The sequence below is a fragment of the Fusarium proliferatum genome (genome assembly GCF_900067095.1).
Source record: "Fusarium proliferatum ET1 genome assembly, contig: FPRO_scaffold007, whole genome shotgun sequence".
Taxonomy (NCBI): Eukaryota; Fungi; Ascomycota; class Sordariomycetes; order Hypocreales; family Nectriaceae; genus Fusarium; species Fusarium proliferatum.
In genome coordinates, this window is record NW_022194796.1 from 79820 (window position 1) to 104043 (window position 24224).

General features: G+C 49.8%; 7 protein-coding genes across 7 annotated transcripts; 4 read left to right on the forward strand and 3 right to left on the reverse strand.

The window, feature by feature from the left end:
- Nucleotides 1-1522: 1522 nt before the first annotated feature.
- FPRO_08158 (uncharacterized protein) lies at nt 1523-2341 on the reverse strand (the record flags this gene model as incomplete). Its single annotated transcript, XM_031233708.1, has 1 exon — nt 1523-2341. The coding sequence occupies one exon, from the start codon at nt 2339-2341 to the stop codon at nt 1523-1525; it is 819 nt and encodes a 272-aa protein (XP_031083517.1).
- A 1490-nt stretch (nt 2342-3831) lies between these two features.
- Nucleotides 3832-5397, reverse strand: FPRO_08157 (putative starvation sensing protein rspA; the record flags this gene model as incomplete). The annotated part of the gene is made up of 4 exons (XM_031233709.1): nt 3832-4925; nt 5000-5148; nt 5214-5247; nt 5328-5397. 4 exons carry the CDS (start codon nt 5395-5397, stop codon nt 3832-3834), a joined length of 1347 nt encoding a protein of 448 aa, XP_031083518.1.
- Nucleotides 5398-7515: 2118 nt separating this feature from the next.
- Nucleotides 7516-10396, forward strand: FPRO_08156 (uncharacterized protein; the record flags this gene model as incomplete). The annotated part of the gene is made up of 3 exons (XM_031233710.1): nt 7516-7664; nt 8000-8024; nt 8102-10396. The coding sequence occupies 3 exons, from the start codon at nt 7516-7518 to the stop codon at nt 10394-10396; spliced, it is 2469 nt and encodes an 822-aa protein (XP_031083519.1).
- A 369-nt stretch (nt 10397-10765) lies between these two features.
- Nucleotides 10766-11850, reverse strand: FPRO_08155 (endo alpha-1,4 polygalactosaminidase precursor family protein; the record flags this gene model as incomplete). Its single annotated transcript, XM_031233711.1, has 2 exons — nt 10766-11170; nt 11224-11850. The coding sequence occupies 2 exons, from the start codon at nt 11848-11850 to the stop codon at nt 10766-10768; spliced, it is 1032 nt and encodes a 343-aa protein (XP_031083520.1).
- A 1454-nt stretch (nt 11851-13304) lies between these two features.
- Nucleotides 13305-14143, forward strand: FPRO_08154 (uncharacterized protein; the record flags this gene model as incomplete). The annotated part of the gene is made up of 2 exons (XM_031233712.1): nt 13305-13896; nt 13953-14143. 2 exons carry the CDS (start codon nt 13305-13307, stop codon nt 14141-14143), a joined length of 783 nt encoding a protein of 260 aa, XP_031083521.1.
- A 2462-nt stretch (nt 14144-16605) lies between these two features.
- On the forward strand, nt 16606-19882 carry FPRO_08153 (uncharacterized protein; the record flags this gene model as incomplete). Its single annotated transcript, XM_031233713.1, has 4 exons — nt 16606-16628; nt 16896-17031; nt 17933-19697; nt 19719-19882. 4 exons carry the CDS (start codon nt 16606-16608, stop codon nt 19880-19882), a joined length of 2088 nt encoding a protein of 695 aa, XP_031083522.1.
- A 764-nt stretch (nt 19883-20646) lies between these two features.
- FPRO_08152 (uncharacterized protein) lies at nt 20647-22584 on the forward strand (the record flags this gene model as incomplete). The annotated part of the gene is made up of 1 exon (XM_031233714.1): nt 20647-22584. One exon carries the CDS (start codon nt 20647-20649, stop codon nt 22582-22584), a length of 1938 nt encoding a protein of 645 aa, XP_031083523.1.
- Between the last annotated feature and the right edge of the window lie 1640 nt (nt 22585-24224).

A 24224-nucleotide genomic window follows, 5' to 3' on the forward strand; every position in this document is an offset into this window, starting at 1 on the left:
ACCGAGCTTGGCTTGGCTGGTCTTGGCTCGGCTCAGCTCAGCCTTTACTGTCATCTTTTGATACGGTAGTCATCGTCGTCATTGGACTGTGCTCTACCGCTTTTCTGTCATACAGAACACTCCTATTCCATCAAACTCAGGCATGCATCTGTCGGCCTTGTTATCTGCTTGCCCTCCCATTCACGCTGTAAAAGAAATACCACCTCGTTGGGCCATCATATATCCCTTGGCGGCTTCCTAAACTATGTACCTTGAGGAAATTCTATTGCTGGGATCATGGATCATAGTGCTTGGCGTCCGTCTCCTTCAAATGTCAGGATGTCTCGATCAAACGTCCGCGCCGACGCGGGGCATGCGCGCGATTAATACGTACAACCCTTCCTTGCATCATCCTTGTGGTTGATTAACGGAGCACAAGGTTGGACGAAAACTAATAATGAGGGGGAAACACTGTGGAGAATAGTACAGTGCTGTGTAGATTGTGAGTTGAGTATTACGGTGCACTTTGACGGTATCGTAAAAGAGCAACAATATACCAAACCAGAATCGATGTTTTTCTGGTGTTAGGATTTCCTCTCCTTTGACAGCTGTCCCTGATGTCACTGTACATAGTATTCTCTGCAGAAGTTCTAGAAACAAGAACTGTCAAAACAGAGTTCAAATTTTGCAGAAATAGCGGCAATTAATTTGGCTGTCGTCTACAAACCCAAGCCACTGGTGTGTACTTGCTACCAACAGGGATGTACAAAACTTAGTCTTGGCCAAAGTACAGTATACAGCTTCGGTCGACTCCCGTCCTTACATCCTAGTAACCTCCTGCTTATCACTTCCTCGTTGTGGTGAAACCTCCCGCCTACCGTTCAGTCCGTTTTGAATCTGACGGGATATATCTCACGTTTCCTTGGTTTGTGATGGAGGGTGAGAACAACGATAACCTTGAGTAATTGGGTGTCACAGAACGGACACGGTGCAGGAGATCAACAGTAATATCCTTTCATATGCCTGGCAAGGAAAAGCCGCGCTATGCGGATTGGCTTTGATCTACTCCGTACTTCCAGTCCAATACAGTAAATGTGTCTCCTGTCACTTGCGTTTCTTTCCGTCAAACGTGCCAAAGTACTCAAGCATTTCCATATCAGGCATGGATCGATCCTTCGTATATATCCTACTCAATGGAACGAAAACTAAAGCCACCGGCGGGCGCTGTTCAAGCCCGACACCGCGACCCCGTGTTCGATAGCACCGCCCTGGGGCTCCGGGTATCCAGTCGCACGGATGAACACAGCTCTGATATCCAATACTTTTGTGACAAAACATCTACATGCCTACTCCATGAGTCAATGTGTTCCGCGACTCAAGAAGGAATTTCTCCACAAGACCAACATGGACTCGTCTCCACGGAAAACCCTTGTTCTGTTAATAATATCTCCAGGTTTCGATATCGTCTCGATGTAGCGCTTCGCCTCCGCGTCTCCACTTCTCCATATCCCCATTTCTCCCCACGAGCTTAATCTTCTCTCCTTCACTGAAGGTTGACGAAGAGTCCGCCGTCAACGAGAAGCTGTGCGCCCGTCACGTATCCGCTCAACTCTGGACAAGCCAGGAAGACAGCCGGACCAGCCATATCAGAGGGTGAGCCTGTCCTTCCTAGAGGGATACGACCTTCCATGTAGGTTCTCTTCGCATCATCAGCCAGGTCGGCATCGTTCAGCTGCGTGCGGATGGTCCCAGGGAGAAGAGCATTACACCGAATGTTATGTTCTCCCAATGCGCATGCTGTGCTCTGCATCAAACTTAGAACTCCAGCTTTGGTAGGAGTGTAATGTGTCTGCTGGCCACCTCCGACAAGAGCCGAGATGGAGGAAACTCCTATGATACTCCCTCCCTTAGGTTCCTGGTTGAGGGCCATCTGCCTGGCAGCGGCTTGGGTAATGTAAAATGCACCATCCAAGTTTGTTCTCACTGTTGAATACAGAAGGTCCGGCTCGAGCGTCAAGAAATCGGCAAATGTGCAAATACCAGCGTTTGACACACACACGTCAAGCCGCCTCTTGGGAGAGTGCTCGACGGCCTTCTTGACCAGTTCTGTGGCTGTCGCCGGATCGCGAACGTCGCCTGGTTGATGATCGAGAAGGCCAGCTGTGGATGATGCTTTGCGAATGGCGTCGGCCTCAGCGATGAGAGAGTCGAGATGAGGCTTATCCTTCTCGAGGCCTAGATGATTAACTACAACATTCGCCCCTTGTCGTAGATATTCGAGACAGATGGCACGGCCAATGCCAGTTGTGCCGCCTGTGATGATAGCACTCTTATTGGCGAGAAGACCCGCTGGCATCAACATGATTGCTTATCTGAGTGGGCAATACCCTGTGAATATCTGTTGTTGATGTTGTCACGAAAACGGAAGTGTTCGGTCTGGATTGCAATTTTTTGCCTTATCCTCTGTCTGCTATCTTGCGTCGTTCGGTCGAAGGAATACCGAGGATGAGTGACCGATATGTGAACGTTAGGGGCGTTGAAAGCGAAGATAGTGAAGCTATGATGGAACTTGTGATGGGACTTGATTTTATGTGAATGGTAACTCTGTCAAGGGATTTGCTTGAACGGCGAAGCATTCATGAATTTCTAAACCGATGGTTACTATTTTTCTTCCCCTCATTTACGGGAAACGGCTCTTAATAGTACCGAACTCTCCCACCTTTTCTTGCGACCCTCTTCCTTTGGTGGTTAGCAATCAAGACCCGCGCAAATGGTGGGACAAGTATCGAAAGAAATATGTAGGCTTCTTTACTTCCGGGTGAGTTTTCACACCGAGCCCGAGTCCACATTGCTAGATCTAGAACTTTGCAAGAGAAAGCCTCGGTAGACTGGGGCCAGCGAGGGGTCAATCAGTGAACTAGATTTCTTCGACATGATGGATCTTGTTGCCATCTCGGTATGCTTTAACGCGAGATGCCGGTGGGAACCCCAACTAAAATGGGAGAAATGCTGCTGAAATCCTTGGCCAAGAATTGAGAATGAGGGGGGGGGGTTCTGGCGCCGTTTTCCACAGTACAATCTCATTTTGGTGGATGCCATGAGACAGAACCCAAACACCAACTGAAGACAAAACTGGTATCGTGAGTCTGATACATAATGACATCTACTACATGTATGTGATTACCTCTGCGGTACCAGTGCCCACATATCCCCGAAAGCTCAGGCCAACGGCTCTTTACTGGGGCCTGGGGTAAGCACTGGCCGTTCAGTATCGTGAGGCTTCCATTGTGGGTTTTCAGAACGGCCACCGTCTCGAGGTGGCGTTGAAAGCCTAACGGTCACCGTTTGACTCCCCAAGAAAGGATCTCACGATCAAGTGTCGGCCACCTCAATGTCGCATCTATCCTTGTATCGTGGGGCGTGTACACACCTCTCAAGTGGAGTGTGGCCGTTCATCAAGATCGTGTATGCTCCTCTGGGTCATCATGCGACTCGTTAATTATTGAAGTTTCATTTTGGTCGATCATTGACATCGCTGGCCTCCGCATGACGAGAAGCTGTTGTTTCCTTGCAATGGTTCACTACATATAAAATGATCACAGAAGCATGCAAAGCCTGTTATCAAATCTATATCAAGTAAAGACTCGAATTGTGTTCAATCTATTTTATTTGAAACGTCTAAAAACGCAATGGAGAACCATGCAAATTGCCAAATGTCATCTATATCCAAGTAATAACACCACCATAGCGATGGACAGTTTTCTTCCTTTCAATAGATCTACTCATGCAGCCGCAAAAACATAAACACAGCCACAAATCCAGGCCTGCGATATGATAGTATGGCAATCGCTTTTAGGAAGTAGTTGATGTTGCAAGGTTCTCGACCTTGGCAGTGAGAGCCTCAATCGTTCCGTTGGGTTTGCCGGATTCCTCGCTTGACTTACTCTCACTTTCCTTAGAAGGCGCCAGAGATGGCACTTGAGGCACCTTGAACAGATAATCACTGGGGATGAGCTTGGCTCTAGCAGCTGGGTTGATGGTTAAGCCGAAACCGGGCTTGTCCAGGTCAGCGGTGGTAAGGAAGCCCTTCGTGGGGATGGGCTCGTCGGTAAAGAGGTCTCCAAACACAGGCAACACGCTGCGGCCGTCGGGAGAGTTGGCCAAATACTCCTGGAAGGGGGTGTTGGGCTGGGAGATCTGGAAGTGGTAGCTGTAAGGTCCGCTCGCGTGGGGAACAACCGGAATATCGTAGGCGGCAGCCAAAGCAGCGACCTTCAGAAGTTCAGTTAGACCGCCAAGCCACATAACATCAGGCTGAATGATATCGAGGTTGCGGCCCTCAACGAGTTTACGGAAACCATATCGTGAGTACTCGTGCTCACCAGTTGTGAACTTGACAGTCGGATGGGCCCGCTTGATGAGTGCAAAGCCATCGGTGTCATCAGGGGACAGGCATTCCTCCCACCAGTTGATGTTGAGATCGAGACAAGCCTTGACAAGCTCGATTGTGTACGTGACGTTAAGACTCATGTAGCAGTCAACCATGATGGGGAAATCGGGGCCAACAGCTTCACGGTGCTTTCGCAAGAACTCGACGTTCTTTCGCAGACCCTCATGGCCATCGTCAGGGCAGAAAGGCAGAGGAACCTTGGCTCCCCAGAAACCCATGGACTTGGCAGCTGTAGGCTCAGGGCCAGTGCAGTAGAAGTCGAGGCGCTCCTTGGTAGCACCACCAATGAGACGGTACACGGGTTCATTGCGCACCTTTCCAATCAAATCCCACAGGGCGAGATCGATAACTGAGATGATGGCAATAGGGAGACCCTTACGACCATAGAACATGGAGGCTCGGTACATTTGCTCGAAAAGAAGGTTGGTGTTGCGGGGGTCGGCACCGATGAGGAAACGCTCGAAGTGCTCGTGAACAAGCCAGCATGCGGGGGGGCCTATTAACAAATATTAGACTCCCTGAAGGGCCTCGAGCCACTGTGTCATTGGTTTGACACAGGGTTCAACTCACCTCCAAAACCAGTTGCGAAACCAACTGTGCCGTCTGTAGCTTCAATCTCGACAAGGAATGACCCGAGAACGTTGATGCCCCAGCTAGTACGTGACTTTTTGTACTTCTCCCATTTTGAAGCTGGTGTTGAGATATCGCTGTCGATGAGCCTATAAATAGAATGTGAGTGATGCGATCAAGGCCAGGTATGTAGAAGGAAGGCGAGCGAGCGTACCAGTGGCCACCCTTAACATTATGATAATCACCACCTGTTTCGCAATTCGTTAACACAGCTCAAATTCTTTCCCCGCCAGTTCTTCTTTACTGTGCGGGAGGCGAGACGGCATACCTGATCCAACACCACCGATGATGAATGACCTTACAGCCTTGATCTTGGGGAAGTCCTTAACAGACGTCATTGTGAACAATCCAAGAGAAGTCAAGAGAGTGAAATGAATTGTGATATGCGTAAAATTACTCCTCAGAAGATGCGCAGGAATTCTGGCCAAGGCGTTGAATGAAGAAGAAAACAGGATGGCTACGAGCTGGGGATGGACTTATTTACAAAGGATGCACTTGTGGCACTACAAGGTGGGCTTGAAAACACAATTGTAACCGATCGCGGATCATGGAACACAGGAGCCAATGGCTTTAGTCGTGAAGTTCATGACTGGCTGGCCAGTAAGTCTTGTGATAGCACTCCGAGGGCAGAAGCCGGCAAAACGTGCGCCGGAATTCCCTCTGGCAAAGCAGATATCGGGTTAAGATGCACCGAAGTTGGTGTTGATGATGGAACCTTCCCCAATTACAGGGTCATCTCCATATTTTCTCGGTCGTCGTCGGGGTTCCACAAGACTTGAGGGCAACCTTAGGCCATGATCACGCAGCCCAGAGGTGGCTCAATAGGTCCCCAACATTCACCCTAGGTAGGTTTATTTTTTGGGGCAGTTGGAAGTTGTGAGCTTCCTTTTTCTTTTTTTCTTCTTCTTCTTCTTCTTCTTCTTCTTCTTCTTCTTCTTCTTCTTGTCTTTTCTTTTCTTTTCTTTTGAGTGGGGTTTTGCTTTTGAGCACTGTTGTTGATCCTATTACTATCTGCAGTCATACCTGAAGTCTGTGTCAGCTGTTGGTACTGTAGACCTAAGCTCGCGTTCAGTGGAGGCTCTTGAAAGCCGAGCCCGGTCTTTGCGGGGTGACAAGGTAGGGAAGGCATAAGAAGTCGGCAACTGTACAGAGGACATAATTACGTTAGCGGGTAGGATAAAACGAAAAACCAGTCGTGGCTCGAAAGCGATCAACATTAGGTATATTTATAAAGGTATACCTATGGACGGAGACATGGACACTTCCGTCTGACAGCTTAAGATATTCCCTGCCGCTTGTGCTCTGATGGACGCCAGCTCTATCAAGGTCATTGAGCCTGATATAAGTTGATGAGCTCAAAAACAGTCACCGCTTCTGAGGCTGAACAAACAATCCTGCACTGACATGGGTGAACTTGTAAAGCATGTGCTACATCCGGTCTGGGGCAATGAATTTGGCAGATGATCCACTTGTATACCTCATTCCACAAATCAGATTATACCGCTTCTTTGATTTCCCCGCCTCAACCCCTTGAGGAAAGAGCTTGTAAGACTAAGGTAAGTAGGTTTGGGCAGGTACGCGTGCGGTGCGAGATCAGCTCCTTCTCTCCGCATTACTTGAAAGTTTATGGCCATCCTACCTACTAGACTAACTTGCCTAAGTTGGATATCCTGTTGCATGTGCAAGCAAACTATGTCTCTCCTTTCCCTCACCATCTTTGATCTCCGGTTCATTATCAAAAATAAATCGATATCCTAAACAGTCTCTCATATCTGTGTTGGAACTCCTGATAATTTATTTATTCTGCGGCCTGGCCAACGGAAGTACACCGACGAAACCGAGTTCTGGCAGTTTGTTTAGCCCCAGAGTCCACCTCGGCCCACCTCAAATTGGTCCGGTCATCACGGCGCCACTTCCCATCCGTCCGAGGCACAAAGCCAGCAGAAAGCGAGGAGGAAAGCGAGAAAAACAGGTGATAGGCAAAGCGGAACAGAGCTGCTCATAAATAATACGTATTAACAGCGAGCATTCGTGCTTTTCGGTAATTCGCGGTATTGGTCGAAATCTTTTGCATTACCCCGACAATAACTCCCCAGCTGCGGCCCAGGTCCTACACCCATTCTCTTAGTACTTAGTACGGGGGCAGGCCTATTTATCCTCGGGCGATCATTCTCCTGATCCCGCTGCCCATTATCCCGGATCGCGAGGTCACCTTTGCAACGAACGCGGACTCATCGTTCGCGCGCATACTTGCTATCCATCATCTCGTGGCATGCTTGCTTTGCCTGAGCTTACCCCTGTTGTTCGGCCTCACTATTATCGACTCTCACACGACCGCTGGTGAGCTCGTTCTTGCATCGTACCGACACACGGCCAGCGGCAAGGGCTCTGGGGAAAAGGGAACCTAAAGCCCAACATCTTACTTACTCTCAGCCATGCAGAACGGGGCCAGCAAAATGTCGGGCGAGGGCTCGGTTGGAAATCGCCCGCCCTCTACAGAAGCAGACAGTGATGAAGCCAACCAATTCCCTAGCGAGGATGAGGACCACGGCGACCACGAAACACTCTGTCGTAATGGGAAGAGAAAGCGTCCTGTCTCGGTTTCGTAAGTGCAGCTTTTTACTTGTCTCCGTTCGCTTCCTCTACATACTTTGTCAATCGTACCTTGCCTTGCACGCTCGTTGAGTCCATGTCTTGATAAGATTTCCTTTTGTCCTCTTGATAAGTCCATGATTTGATAATCATGTTGGAGTCTTATCTACATTTCTTGTACTCTCTTATCAACACCATGCCACCATCTGAGGCCACTTCATCGCCTCATCCTTCATGCTCCCCGCCCTCACAAAATCTCAACTACTATACCACGTTACAAATACAATCCACATTGTCCTCAAATCTACAGGTTGTCGCCGACACCGAGACTAACAATATTGTGCCCAGATGTGAGCTATGTAAGCAAAGAAAGGTATGCCCTCCGTGACACGATCTTGTCTCTCGGTGTTTTGCTTATGCCAACCAATACTGATTCTTCTCACTGGGCAGGTTAAGTGTGATCGTGGGCAACCATCGTGCGGCTGGTGTAGCCGCAATGGCGCTATATGCGAATACAAAGAACGCAAGAAGCCTGGTTTAAGAGCGGGCTATGGTCGCGAGCTTGAGCAGCGCCTCGACAAGCTTGAGGAGATATTGCGCTCCCATGCTGAGATTCTCCATGGTAACTTGGCATCAAACACAAATCCCGTCTTAGCTGCCAGTATTCGGCACAGTAACCCAAGTCTTCCGAGCGACCAAGGAACTCCACGGGATACTCACCCAAATCTCCTCCGACCTTCAGAACCAGTCCGCACACCTCAAACCGATCCTGTCATGTTTGGTCAGAAGGCACCCAGCTCCAACTTTGCCCCGAGCACACAGAGTCTCGATTTCAACGTTGCTCATACCCCTAGAATGAACGATGGTTACCAGAGTCAGAACCAGGCGTCGATGCCAGGTGTGGCAGCAGCCTCCCAGTTATCGCCCATGCAACATACTGCTGTTACTCAAGATTATTACACGTCTGTGCAACCTAACATTCATTCACCCACGGCCCCACTATCGTCGGCTCCAGGCACATCGACCCCAGATCGAGACATGCCGCCTTACGACCTTCTCTATGCACTTGTTGATCTCTACTTCAAACATATCAATACTTGGTGCCCCATTTTGCACCGCAAAACAACTCTAGATAGCCTTTTTGGACCATCTGCCCTCGATGAAACGGATCGAGTTCTACTCCACGCCATAGTTGCAACCACAATGCGCTACTCGACGGATGCTAGGCTAACAGAGGAGCGGCGAGAGCACTATCACCGAGTTTCCAAAGAACGCGTTCTGCTTTATGGCATGGAAAACTCCTCGGTCAAGGCGTTACAAGCTCTCGTTATCCTGGCGCTTGATCTTTGTGGGAGCAGTAACGGTCCACCAGGGTGGAATATCATGGCTTTGATCACTCGTTCTGTAGTGCAGCTTGGTCTCGCTGTTGAAATCACCTCATCGACTGTGTCACCTCATTACCTTTCCATATATACACTTCGAGCCATGACGCTCTCAGAACCCAAGGATTTTATCGAGGAAGAGGCGAGACGGCGTCTATTTTGGATGATATATCTTCTGGACAGATATGCGACTCTTGCAACTGCTTTTGAATTTGCTCTGGACGACAAGGAGATTGACAGGACATTACCGTGCCGCGATGACTTGTGGATCAAGAATCAAAAGGTCGACACCCGATGGTTCAGCACTGACCTACATTCTGGTTCACCCGGTCATGATATCGATCAGCCAGAGAACCTGGGTGCATTCGCCTACTACATCGAAATCCTCGGTATTCTATCCAAGATACACAAGTTTCTTAAACAGCCAGTCGACATTAGTGCCTTGAGCGATGTGGAACAATGGCAGATGCGGTACAAGGAACTTGACAACATGCTGACATCCTGGAAGTTCAGTCTTCCCGGTGAATTTGGGAATATGGCAAAATTGTTCCATCCAGGGAGTAAGAGCATCAACTGCGCTTGGGTTATGCTTCATGCCACCTACCATACGGCCGTTATCCGCCTTCACTCGTCAGCTGCCTATCCTACAACGAGGTCACCCATATTCACTCCATCGTATAGCGCGTCACAACGATGTCATGGTGCAGTTGAAAATGTGGCTGCCCTCGGAGAATTTGTTGTGAATAATGGGATGCTAGCAAAGTTGGGCCCACCATTTGCTTTTACTCTCTGGGTTTCGGCTCGTCTGCTCCTTGTTCATGGCTCAACAGTGGAACATAAACTTTCACCGCAGCTTCCGTTCTTCGTCGATAGTCTCCGTGAAATGGGTCATTACTGGCCTGTTGCGGCACGGTATTCCCAGTTGCTGCAAAGAGTCTTGGATGAGCATCACGATAGCGAGAGACAAGGTGATGGGATTACGCCCAGTTCAGTCAAAATCCTTTCTGATATGCGACGCACAGCATTTGACTTGGATTTCCTCATCTCGCGGCAGCCCAGGCAGCCTAGTGCTCTGAGTAGGTTACCCAGCGTCACACCCGCGAGGACACCGGCTCCCAACGAGCTTGAGTATCTTGACGTATTCGACTTTTTCAACGTGCCTCGACTCCCGTTTGGGGGTGAACATATTTCTGGCGTCAATGGAACACCGGCGCCGCCAGGAGCCGAGATGAGCGCGTCCAACGACAACGGAACGGGCTTGGGGGCGTCAAATGAATTTAATATAACCAACTTCATGGTCGATGCCAACAGTGACTGGCTGTTCAAGCAAGAGGGAGGTCCCAAGTATATGGCAGCTACATAAAGCGCCGATTCAGCGCAAGCTTCTTGTTGTTCAGCAGTGTTGAAAATCATTTTGAGTTGTGGGCGGTTTGTAATTATCAGGATACCCCTTATTTCGAACATTGGCGGATTTCAAGTTGATAGCACGACAAGATGCCCTATGGTTATACCGTTGGAAACTTGTACATAAATTTGGAAGTGAAAATATGGTGGACAACGGTTGGAGCTAATGTCGTCTAAAAGACAAGTACTTAGGATTACGACTCACGGGTTATGACAAGAATAAAGAACATCGAAAAGCGATGGGACGTTTATCATTTCATATCAAGGATCTGGAATATATCGTGATATTTGTGATGAGATGTAATCTTTATGGACTTGTCGAGGTGCATCAGTTCTTGACTGCGGTCTGATAGGTATTCCCGGTGCAGTACATGACCCAACCATCAAGATTCATCTTCTTGATAACAGTGCTGAAACCTTCTGTACCCTTTGCCTTGCCCTTCTTCGAGCAAATGGCTTTGCGATCGGACTCCTTGACCTTGGGCGCACCTTTGGGATATTCAATATTGAAAACAGGCTTCTTGGCCTTGATGAACTTCGCAAAGGTCTCACACTCAGAGTACTCGACGCATTGCTCATTGACTGAGAACTGTACGTAGGGGAGAACAGAGGAGATAATATCGCCGGCGTTCTTGAGACCAGTTGACATATTGTACTTTGCAGCCTCTGCAGCGAGGAACTTGATGTAGTCGATAGAGTCTTTCTTGGTCAGCTTGAGGCCATTGTCATTCTGCTACGGCTCGTGTTAGTACTTTACGGACCGAAAGAATAAGTGATACTACTTACATAACCATCGACGTTGTCGGGGTCAATGGCGTCGCAGCCCTTCTGAGCAGCAAGCTTGATGCGCTTCTTCATGATGTTGCGAACGTTGGTGCTTCTCAGATTGAGCCATTTCTCATCAGGCCAGCCGTCAAGAGTCTTGCCAAGATCGGCTTTGTGGAACTGGTTCTTGTCATCGCGCCAATCCTCCCATGATCCGGCGCTGAAGTAACAGATGACCTTCTTGCCAGCTTTATGCAGGGCTGCAAAGGTCTCAGCGTCGTTATCATAGAGGTCCAGGTCATAAATGCCAACGTTGGGCTTGAGGTCCTTGGCGGAGCCGGCCTTGTTGAGCTTGATAGGCTTGAGGAGAACAATCTGCCATTGTGCTCCAACTTTGGGTTGCCAAAGACTGCTACGAGCTTTGAGATAGGGTTGTGTTGAATCGTCGGTCTCTGAGTTTGCAGTATCGTCGCTGTTGCTTCCTCCCTTTCCTCGAGTGAGGCCAACACCAAGTCCGACAGCCAGAGCGATGATGACTGAAAGTGTCACGCTAAAGGCAGTGAGCTTCTTCCAGAGTGGCCAGGATCGCTTTGCTTTTGCCACATGCGGCTTCTCTGAGGTCGCATCCTCTGCTGCATTTGTCGCCATGACTGTGATTGCAATGTGAGTGCACGAGGGCAGATGTGTTCTCTCAACTGGCGACGCCTGGCTCCAGCGAGGTTTTAAGGTAGGGGGGAATAAGCAAACATTCAACTTTACATGCCAGGCACCTGGGCTCTAAGCCTCATCCGGTCCATGAGCAGTCCAAGAGGGTTTCGAGAGTCAGGGCGGAGCAGACATATTGCATGGATAAGATGGTCTCCCGTCAGCACCAAGCCATTAGCTTGAGGTCTAGAACTAGCTGAGGACCCGGTGCGAGGTGCATGGATTCCATGCCGTTGCCAGTTACAGGGCTTCGGGAGCACCCGAACGAGACAGAATTTGAGTTAAGTTGGCGATCTGCATTTGTTTTCTGCTGTTCATGTAACACGCAGATCACCGCATTTGAAACACTCATTCCATCCCGTCTCTCCTTTTCTGGACTTGAGAACCCATTGTCGGAGCCTAGAGCTCGGTGTAACACACAACTCACATTCTGCCATTTTTAACATCTCATGGAACATGATCCTTCAGTTCTTCGATGAGCACACTTCACGGCACGAATGTTTCGTCTAATTGGTAATCCCGGCTAGCACGGCATTACAGGGTAGAGAGGCTTGGGCCACACAATTAAAGAGGCCGCTGAAATGGAACAATGAGGCCAGTCTCAGTATGGCTCAGCCCGGATCGTATATTAATTGAGTATCTAGTTATTATTAACTCTGATTCAGCCCCGTGAATTGCGTAATGCAGTCGTGATCTTATAGCCTTACGTTTCCTTATTTATATCATTTTAGACAAAGCATAGCCATGCCAGTGACTCGTTTGGTGTCGACATCGATATCAGTGGGCGTCTTTCTCGTTTCATAGCCACCTCTCCTTAAAGAACATCCCACAACAACACGGCATAACGGACTCGCGATGACGACAATCGCATTTAAAGGACTTCACTAATTATACCAGGGCTCCCAAGTTCCCCTGAAATGGACGAATACATAATAAAGGTACTCCGTAAGCTAAGGTACTTAGGTTGTCTTGATAAATAGTGAAGCCTACTAGCTAGGTACCTATCCGGCTGATGTTTTACCTCCAAACCACCAAAACACCATCAGACAACCATGATGGCTTTCTTGTTACAGAACGCTGGACCCGGGAGTAAGCAATTTCAACTTATTCCTAGCCTGCAACCATAGATACTTTAGCCTAAGGTCGCTCGTCCAGATACAAAATACTCACTATTCCCAGTTGACATGAACCGAGATATGAACCTGAAAAGGAAACTCGGCGGCCAAGACTCCGAAAAGGACAACAAAACATTGGAGACCAACATAAGGTGACCCTTGAGCATAAATATCATGGAAGAAGACAGGTTCTAGATATTCAGGTCCAACTTCATAATTCTGCCTATGGTGGTTCCCAATTACGTTGAATAGTTGCCGTCCATAACGTATCTCATTGCCATCATGAAGACCACTTCCGCTGGATTCGTGTTCACGTCGACTGTGCTGGCTGGACTCGCTCATGCAATTGGTATGGCACCGCCGCCGCCCGTTGAGCTTGTGCAGGGCTTCGACTGGAAGGACCCCTTTGCTCTCGATGCCATGGCCTCATTCCGACCTACCTGCGAGGCCAAGGTTCAGTTTGAAGCTCTGGAGTACACCCTCAAAGACTTGATGGAACCTCCTCCCAAGGGGTTGAAGCCATGGTCGAAGGGCCTGAAGGCGGTTTTTGCTGATAAAGAATACCCTGGAGGGTGGCTGGGTCTCGATCCTCACCTTAATGGCCGAAGTCTGCTGCTGATGAACTATGATCAAATGCCTCTCCTAGTTCGCAAGTGGATTGAGCAACAGGAACGGACTGATGGGAAGGGGAAGGCCCTTTTTGCCGTTCTTGAAAAGCCAAAGAACGTCGAGGATGAGATCGAGAAAGTTGTCCAGTTCCCCGAGGCTGACAAGATTAATCGCGATGATGACAAGGACAAGGTTGCCATATTCGCACCCGGAGCCTTGTATGGGATCCTTCCTCTGTGGGCGGCAGAGACAAGTATATGCGAGGGTATGCCACCATTTCCAGTCAGTTGTTTGAACCAGTTGCTTACAGTGAAATAACAGATCAACTTGTGGACTTGAGCAAGTATAAGCCCAAGCCTTCAGACGGCGGGGTTGTTGGTTGGATTATGCATACTCAACCCCAGAACTATATGACGAAACTCGACATTAAAGTCCAGGCACTGAAGACGAAGGAGGTCAAGAGTGATCAAGAACAAGGCCAGGCAAAGTCAGCGTCAAGAGAGGAGCTGTAGGGTAGGCATAGCTGACTATACACACTCAATGTCGAAATGACTGGACCGCAAACCCTCAGTGCCCACTTGCTTGATGTGGACGCTTTTGTGATATTCTTCTGTAGCCAAATAATCCTCGTAAATAGAGCCATAGCTGCGTAAAGGGTCTTGTGCCTGTGCTTGATGGACACCAATTTGCACTTGGCCCTGTGTATGCAGGAGGGTTAGGGAAGTATTTATCGCAAAAAATAAATAAATACCCAAGGTAAGGTACTCAGGTAATTAAGGTAAGATAAAAAAAAGCAATACCGGCCTAACTATCGGGTAGGCGTCAAGGTTTGTCCTGTCTGGTCAATGAGGTACATGCTGTACATAAGTAGGTACCTACTAAGCTTAGTAGATGAGGAGGTATCATGCTGAGAGAGCACGATATTCACCTGCCATCATACCTAAGTACCTACCTATCCTCAGGTGTTCTTCCGGGCCAGGAAAAAACTCCATGGGATATCTCCATTGACCGCTGTTCTGATATACGACTCAGATGCATCTATCCAGGAACAAATGATCCTGGTTTGGTTCGCTGGGCACCAATAATTCCTTCCGCGCACACCGCCTTTGGTGTTGTGTGTTACCTTAGTTTGATCGGATCGACGCCAGCTTCACGATGCAGGATTGAGTTGTCATGATATGGGTCTGTTTGTCATGAAAAGTCACTCAACTAATGCAGGAGGTTGTGGTGACTATCGTATGAGAGGCCAAGGTAAGGAAAATTCTTCCAGGCGAACAAGAAAGACATTGGATATCATGCTCGAGGTTTATCACAGCGGCGAACCGTTCAACTCGAATGAATGAGGCTTTGCGCCAGGTATCAATGCGATTTCTTCACCAACCTCCCCACAAGGAATCCTCATCCAGCCCAGCGTTGGAAAGCCCCATCGTTGTTCATGATGAGGTCTACATAGGCCAGGCACTCGTGGCAATGCGACCTTGCTAAGCTACCCCAGTATTGCATCCAATAGCTTCCGGTGACAACGGAGCGTACAGTACGTGCAACTTTTTCAAATTGCGCTATATCTGAGAGGGCGGTTTCACGAGTTTGAAGGGCATGCGATGCATGGCGATGAGAGAATATTCAACCGTCGTCAGCCACTATCACCGTGTTGATGTGCAGCGTGCTGCTTGATGTCTCCCCGGATGCGGTTCGTTGCAGAAGTGAAGAATCCCACTAGCCAACCCGACCGCCAGCAAACGCCATGACACAGTTTACATGTCGTCAGAGAAGTCCCCACAGCTCTCGAACTGCAGCTACCGTACATGCCCACTCTGCAGATGCAAGACTGCATGTTGCGTACTTGTCATGGATCATTCCGAATAGGTAGGTAGGTAGGTACTTTAGACCACCTGGACACTGCGCATTTGGCTATCTTGAAAATCAGCATCAGAGTCAGTACCGAGAACATATTTAGTTGAAATGGAAAACGTGAGATGATCCTGTCAGCAACGGCACGAAATGAATGCCAGTGACAAAGATACATCCTCGTCAGCTACACCAGAACTGGAGGCTGGGTGACGAGAACAGCCTTGCCGTTAGGTTGTCACTTCAGATCCATATGCGTTGTACATACATACATACATACAGGAGCAGTACCTGTACTTATTAGGTAGGTATTGAGCTTGGCTGATCCATCGAGACGCGCTCATGCCCAGGGAATCACAAGCTTTTTTTCTTTCTTTGATACCTGATAACAGCCTCAATTATCTTAACCTTTCCGACTCGGTCTGCGACTCATCTCTTCTTGTCGCTGCCTCTGTTCTACTACTGACTCTGTCTGTTGCAACTCCTCCTCCTCCTCCTCCTGTTGCGCATCACCATCGATTTTGCTGGACAAAACCCAAACCAAAACCCCCCACGTGCTCGTCTTTTGCTCCTTTCGTCAATCCTCGTCCTCGTCCTTGACCTCATCCTTATTACCTACCTTAGTACCTACCTATCTTTTCCGCTTTCGCAAACTCCTTCTATGAGCTTCTCTTATCTTCCTCACCATAAAACCAACCTTCTCACCGTATCTACTCTGCGTATCATTGCAATACTTGTCTTGTTCTGCATCCGGCGAAGCCATCCTCTCAAACCGCTTACAACCAATCCCTGCATCGATCGGTCCGGTCGAAGCGGTCTCAGCGCTCTCGATTTGTACCGTCTGTGCCTTTTCCTCGTGTCGCTGGTACTCCCCCGTAGCCGCCAACAATCTTTAATTTCGCTCCAGTCCCCCCCAGCCTCGACCAGCGCCAAACCGGACTTGTCCTGGTCTCTGCCCGTCCCATCAACGACTTGGACCTGGCTCTTTTCCCAACCCAACATCTCTCCCACAAACAAAACAAAATCTCACTTTACTTCTATACGCATTAAAGTTATTAACTCTTTGCTGCATTCTCTCGATCCCCTTGCGCAGATTCCACCACCGATCATAGCACAGATTCCAGTCATGGGCAGCTTCACTTTCAAGTGGTAAGTTGCAATTTGATATGTTGCTTTGCTAAGATGCGTTGCGATTCGCTGCCCGACAAAATTCATCGCGATAGCTTCGACAATGCTCCGAGTCGCACTTCGTCTGCCCCAGCACGACACAAGTCAATTGAGCTCTGTCTCGAGAGTTCACCTTGTCCCATGCGTGTGCCTCTTGAGGCTGCTTCATATAGCGGACTAGCTGCTGCAGACCGCGACAGCTTTATCCATGTCTGAGACACCCGGACACTGACCCCAAATTTTCTATAGGGAGCATCCCGCCGACGAGGTCTACGTGACGGGTACATTCGACAACTGGACCAAGAGCGTTCAGCTCGAGAAGGAGGGCAATGTTTTCTCCAAGACAGTCGACCTGAAGGAGCCCGAGGGCAAGATTTACTACAAGGTGCGTCAGCGTCAGCGAGCCTCGACCCGCAATCCCAACAGCATCTCTCCTTTTCGACATTCAATTTGCATTTGGCACTGGTTTGGTACAGCACGAATTCTGCACTCTTCGCCAGCATTGGAGACAAACATTGGCACTTCTTGAGTCATCTACAGATGGCGAGGAGAAACATTGGCATCAACAGCCTATCTTGTGCGTTTGCTTCTCCGAATTGCTCGAGCGAGATGGACGAATAGCTGTTATGACCGTGCCGCCCGGGAATCCGTGCTTTTGCGCCCATCGCTATCGCAATCTGCAGGGCTTTTTAAGCCTAAAGAGCTTTGAGGCGTAGGAGCGGTGGCTGCCGTAATCCCAGCCCCCTGTCCATGGCTTTTTTTCTTGCAAGTTTGCTTCGCTGCCAGGATCGGGGTCTGAACCCCTGGTTCATTTCCCTGCCTGTCATGTCATGGGGTTCACTGCGACCCATTAGCATTTCGCACCAGTCCCCAACCAAAACACCTCCGCCGTTTAGTATGACGCAAGTCGACCACGATCGCGACAGCTATGGAATGGAGTCACTGAGCGGAGAGCGGTGGAAAGACCGCTACTCATAGCCCATGTCAAGTCTCTACCTGGTCATACCAGTAGAATTCTGTGGCGTCAGGCGATCATGTTGCGTCGCGCAGGGACAAAGTTCCCTCTTACTGCCAAGGCGTTCTTCAAGTCAGCGCTTGATTTGCTTGCACGCTAGTGTGCCTGCGTTGCCGACCCGCTCTTGCTCTCAGCTCCCTCCTCCCCTCGTCATCGCACCAGCTCATTAAACTCACTTTATCCCCTCTTTTCGAGCCAATTGCCGTCCCTACACTTCTACATACTTGTCGCAAACACCGCAAAGTCCGTCGCTCACCAGCATTCTATCTAGTTCATTGTCGACGGTAATTGGATCATCAATCAATCAGCTCCCAACGAACCTGATCTCGAGGGTAACGTAAACAACTTCATCACTCCCGATCAAATTAACGCCGAAACCCCCGGCGCCGCTATACTCAATACTGTGACTCCTTCGTCTACAACCGCTGCGATGGCTGCCGAACAACCTATCGAGAACAAGCCCACAGAGCAGAAGACTCTGGGTGATGAGGTAACTCGCGAGATTGTTGCTACTGACGGCAATATACTGACTTCCGAGAAGCCTACCCAAGACGAGAAATTGCCCCTCGAGACCCCTTCTGATATTCCTGGTGGCTTCCCAGCTACACCTGCCAACGAGCTCGACAAGGCCATTGGCATCAACCCTCTGCCCGCTTCTGAGGGCGCCGGAAACCCTATCAAGCTGGAGCCTGGCGAGAAGATCCCCGAATCCATCACCGCTCAAAGCACCGACAAATACGTCAAGCTCGACAAGGAGTCGTACGAGAAGAGCGACGCTCTCCCCGGCATTGAGACCGAGCTCCCCCCTGTATCTTCCAACACTATTCCCGAATCCAGTCTGCCCATTATCGGCGCACAGGATGTTCTCATTAACTCCGCTGCTCCCACAGCCACTACTGCCGGCCTTGCCGCCGAGGTTCCGCTCGAATCCAACGGTGCCTTCGTCCCCGAGGTTGTAAGAGAAAGCCAGGAGAAGGCTGGCGCTGTTACTGAGGCCAGCACTGACCCCACGGAGGTCAAGGAAAAGACCCTGGTTGAGGAAGAACTCAAGGGAACTGTGCCCGAGGCGCCTGCTACCTCAGTAGGAACCGCTGGTGTTGGTACCGAGAAGTCTGAGAACACACCAGACGCTAGCCTCGCCGCTCTGGCCGCTACTGCCGGCGGTGCTGTGATTGCTGCTGGTCTTGCTGCCAAGGAGACAGTGGAGGAGAAGGCCGGCCCTGCACTGAACAGCGCTGCTGACGCTATTACCGATACCGCCAACAAGAACTTACCCGATTCCGTCAAAGAGCAGCTTCCCGTTGCAGCCCAAGAGACCCTGGCCGCCAAGAACGAGGAGCAGATTCGACAGGAAGTTTCCCCTGAGGTTCCCGCCGAAGTTAAGGAATCTCTTGTTGAGGCCGGCAAGTCACCTGAAGCAGCTGCTAATACTGCCGCTGTTGAGGATAAGAAGGAGGTAGAGAATGAGCTTCTCAAGGAGGTCAAGCCTGTCACTGGTATTTATGACTCTGTTGTTGAGCAACCCAAAGAGGAACCAAAGCAGGTATCTCCTGAGGTTCCTGTCGAGGTGAAGGACTCCATTGTGGAGGCTGGCAAGAGTCCCGAAGCTGCTGCCAACACTGAGGCCGTTGAGGAAAAAAAGCTTGTCGAAGCTGAGCTCCTCAAGGAGATTAAGCCTGCTGCGACCATCGATGAGACCCCTAAGGTTGCTCCTGAAGTTCCCACCGAAGTCAAGGAGTCCATCGTGGAGTCTGGCGAGCGCCCTGAGGCTGCTGCTAGCACAGAAGCTGTCGAGAACAAAAAGGAGGTCGAAGCTCAACTTCTCAAAGAGGCCGAGCCTGTTCCTGCTGTTGACGAGGTCAAGTCCCAGGAGACTGAGTCTGCTGTTCCCGCTGTTGCTGCCCCTGCTGCTGCCCCTCTTGAGACAAAGGTTGTGGATGCAAAGCCTGATGCTGAGCCTGTGACTAACCCCGAGGAGCCCAAGACCGAGGCTAAGACAGAAACGCCGGCCGTTGGCAACGGCAGTTCAGCAACCGGTAATGGCACTACAGCAACTGGAAATGGCACTACAGCAACTGGAAATGGCGCCAAGGCCACAGAGACCAAGACCACCACACCAGCCAACGGCAGCAGCTCGACTGCCAGTGGTGAAAAGAAGAAGAAGCACAACCGACTCAGCTCAATCTTCAGCAAGATCAAGCACAAGCTTTCCGACAAATAGATGAGAGAATGAGGCAACTTAGCTAATGTCGCAACGTTGTGGGGCCAGTCACGTCTCATGGATTTTTGTTTTCTTGCGGTTGGTGTCTTCGTTTATCAATGATTCCCCTGGATCCATGAGCAAGAGGCGAGTGGTTGAGATCGCTGGAGGCGTAGATCTCTGTCATATACCTAATTCATAGTCAGTTTTATGTGCATGCTTTTGATTGATACCGGGCTTCATGTATGATAGCTTCTGATAGGTCAAAAGAAGGATATCGCTTTTGGATAAGTCTTCAAGAAGCCCTTCTAGTCTTAAGTCATTCACAGTCATGCCAAAATCATGTTACGTATCTATCGCATGCCATTGTCAGTCAAGTCATGTGATACCCACTGGATCCATGACTAACCGTGCTCGTTATGTCAGCCGGCAACGCCATTCCCCTGCGCCGCCCAGCCGTCAACTCCGTCACGATTTGCCCCGCCAGTGACTCGCCTCGATCCACCTCGATCCTCCATCCATCAACGGGGTCCGTCCCAGCTGGACCCCTTCGTGAACCTCATTTGACTCTTTCCATCTCAATTACCTTCATAACACCACCTTGGGCTCATCCTATATCTCTCCAATAACACTCATTTCTCGGAATCACGTTCTGTTATCGGCAACGTTGTCCAACTTGTATGTCATCCCAACCACTGGGCACAGAGCGCGATTCATCGCACGATTGACCAGTCCTTTATCTCGCCGACCGCGGTTAGAGTCGCCCAGAAACTTTCCATACGAAGATGAGCTCCTCTAGCTCAAACGTGGGAAAAACTGCCTCTGCACCGTCTAGTTCCACAGCCATCCAAGCAGCCACGGCATTATCGAGCTTCGAAACGTCCCGTCGCCCATCACAGGCCGGCTCCTCGAACACGCAATCGATGCCTCGCAAGTCACAGGGCGCTCGCAAGCAACACCGGAGCCAGCGGCGACCTGGACCCGGTGACAGGTCAAATACTGGCCCAGATGATGAAGATGCCATGGCCGAACTAAGGGCCTTCAGAAACCCCAACAGCAGGCGGGGCCAAACCTCGATTACACATCTACTCAACTACTCAATGCCACGCCCAGTACAGGATCATCATGCACATTCGAGGTCTTATCGTAGAACTCCTACATGGGGACCAGGCTCTGGTTACCATGCAAGCGACAAGGCTCGATACGTTCATGCCAACTACCGATTCATTCTCTCACCAGAAGGCACATACAACAAGCAAGCTACAGATGCCGACACACACCTTGATTGGTCTCTTGTCATGCAAATCCTTGCTTCAAGCGAGTCGCAAGGTTCATCATGCCCCATCTGTCTCTCAGAGCCTGTGGCGCCTCGCATGGCAAAATGCGGTCACATCTTTTGTCTACCTTGCCTCATTCGGTTTATGAACTCAATTTCGAGTGAAGATGAAACGAAGGGTCGCGGACCGAGGTGGAAAAAATGCCCCATTTGCGAAGATTCTATCTATATGCAAGATGTTCGGCCTGTGAGATTTTATGCTGGACAAGAAAGTCCTTTCCCCCGGATTGGTGACGACGTCGTACTGCGGTTAATGGCACGGAATGCAAAATCGACCATGGCCCTCCCACGAGAGGGTGGTGCCGAGGCGCTGTACTCACAGGATGACATTCCTTGGCACTTTGCTGCCAATGTTTTAGACTACGCTCGCATGATGAAAGGTACAGCTGATTATATGACAGCTCAGTTTGACGAGGAGATTGCTTCGCTGGGCCAACAAGCTAAGGAGGACGAGACCCTCTTCGGACAGACTGATGAATGGTCACAAAAGGCGATTCGGGCTATCACAGTGGCGAAAGAGAAACTGGCTGATCTTCAGGTTGCTGCAAGCCCAGCCACGCCGGCACAACCCTCTCCAGATGCCGACTTCTACTTTTACAGCTCCCCACCTCACCTATATCTCTCACCATTGGATATCCGCATCCTGAAGACCAAGTATGGCTCTTTTTCTTCGTTTCCTTCCACGCTACTCCCCCGCGTCGAGCATATCTCCACTGGCCATGTGGTCGATGACACAATGCGGCGAAGAGCAAAATATCTTGGCCATCTTCCCCGTGGATGTGTCGTGAACTTTTTGGAGTGTGATTGGACCGACATCGTGCCGGAAGAGACGCTGGAATCGTTCGCAGGCGACATTGAGAGGAGAAGGAGACGTAATCGTGACAAAGAAACACTGGAAGAACGGGAGCGGCTGCAAGCAGAGCGGCTTGAAGCCGCGAATCTGCGTAAGACTACTGGATATCAGAAACTTCCTGAGCCGTTAGAAGAGGATAGGGCGCCTCGAATGGACATGGAGGATTTCCAACCATTGAGCGGGCACTCAGGCACCACGCCCCCGGATCCCCGACCAGGATTCGAGACATTAGCTGAAATGTCGACCACCCCCTCGACACAAAGGACAGTCTGGGGCACGAGGGCGATTAATGGATCGCCTGAGATAGCATCTGCACAACCCTTGAACGCTAATGACGGTTGGCTCAAAGATGAGGATTTGTTTGATACGACCGATCTGGCGATGCAGCTACAGGCTATCGAAGCTGCGGAAAGTAGCGTCAGTTCAAATACTGCAGCTGGAGTTGGAGGAGGAATCAACAATAGTGCCGGGGGCAAGAAGAGGAAGAAACAGAAAATCACACTCATGAGCACTGGTGGCCGGAGAGGTAACTAGGATCATTGTTCTTGCTTTCAATCTGAACATGTCTTGAGTCAATGGGTTATTATGGCGTAGCATAATGGATTTGTCTTCACCATTCTAGGGAAGTAACAGAAGAAGTTAGGTATCAATACTCAATAGATTTTTGCAACATTTCAAGATGCTTCCATCAAAACAACCATCAGCCAACACGTACGTGACTCGTATTCATAGACAGATGTGGGACAATTTGGGGATCACGCCCTGATCTTCCGACCAGCTTACCTACATGCATCATCTACCCATCTGCCAATCTAATATCTGCACCCAATGCCGATCGAAACTTGTTGTTGATTTGCAACATGAAACTCGGCATGGCTAGTCTAGCTAGTTTGGTAGATGATAGTGCGTGATCAGTGGAGGAGACCAAGCAGTATCGTCATAGTCCCTGGAGCAATTTCTCCACACAAGATCGACTAGACGCGGAATTGCCGATGACCGCAAACTTGAGTTTTCGGTACATAAACAAAACTGGGTGGTTGCATATATACACTCAGGGCGGCTCGGCATATATGTTGCAACCGGGGGTGCTGAGGCAATTTGTTGATCGGAACGAAGCCTACCACTTAGCCGCTTGTAAGCAAGTGTCAACGGGCAGGGCAGTCTATCCCGTTTACGAGGGGCAACGCAACTCGATAGTCGGAAGTCAGTCATGCCAAGGATACGGGCTGGCCTATCAAAATGCAGCTTTGGCGTGGCGTCCTTTACCCACGCAGAGCCTCGATTTCTTTGACGAAGGCAGACAGGAGGGAGAGTCTGAATGCTGAAGCCGTTCCATTAGTCAAGGCTTGACGTTGTTAAATTGCCTAGGAAATCATGCTTCACTCAGGACCCAAGGTTGCAAAGCCAACCGGAGCATACTTCAGGACTTGCAGTAGGCACACCCGATTCGATGGTTAGCGGACTTCTTGTCATGGATTGGATCACCGATAGCCACCCTTCTTCGCAGCCAAGCAACCCCCGCAAAGTACAAGTACATATGCGTGAATTGAGGTTACAGGAGTTGGCGGTATGAGGATAGGAGGGAGTCATGGCTCTAATCTCTACCCACCATCTACCCACCAGCACGATCAAGAATGTTGTTAGTAGATCTTGTGCTGTAAGTGTTTCTAAGGCTTAAATCAGTTGCCCGGAATAGAGGACTGAGTGGAAATTGGGAGGGAGCCAATCTCCATTCCCGTCCTGAAAGGTGTTTATTATTTGATATGATGTACGGACATTCATATATATTAGCGGGAATGAGCGGGGTATGGGGAGCTGGACCTAATTGATTAGGGGCCGAGGGGTTAGATGTTGAAATTACAGAGCCCACCTCATCGGCGGGAATAGCGACAACACATATAGTAGTGAGTGTTGTTTTTGTAGACTGGCCAAGAACTCACGTGAATGCTGCGCCAAGAAGAGACGTATCATTGTCAGTGAGGAGACTATCGGTGACCCCGCCATCGAAATCGAATGCCGTCCTGCCGTCTCTTACGAATCTACCAATCCCAGGACCTTGACAATGAGAAACCTGTACTCTTTTGACACACGACGATGAGCGGTCCCCCCTTGGACCTTGGCCTACAGCAGAACTACTTGGCGAGCCACTAACACTAGTTGCTGTACGGCCTGCG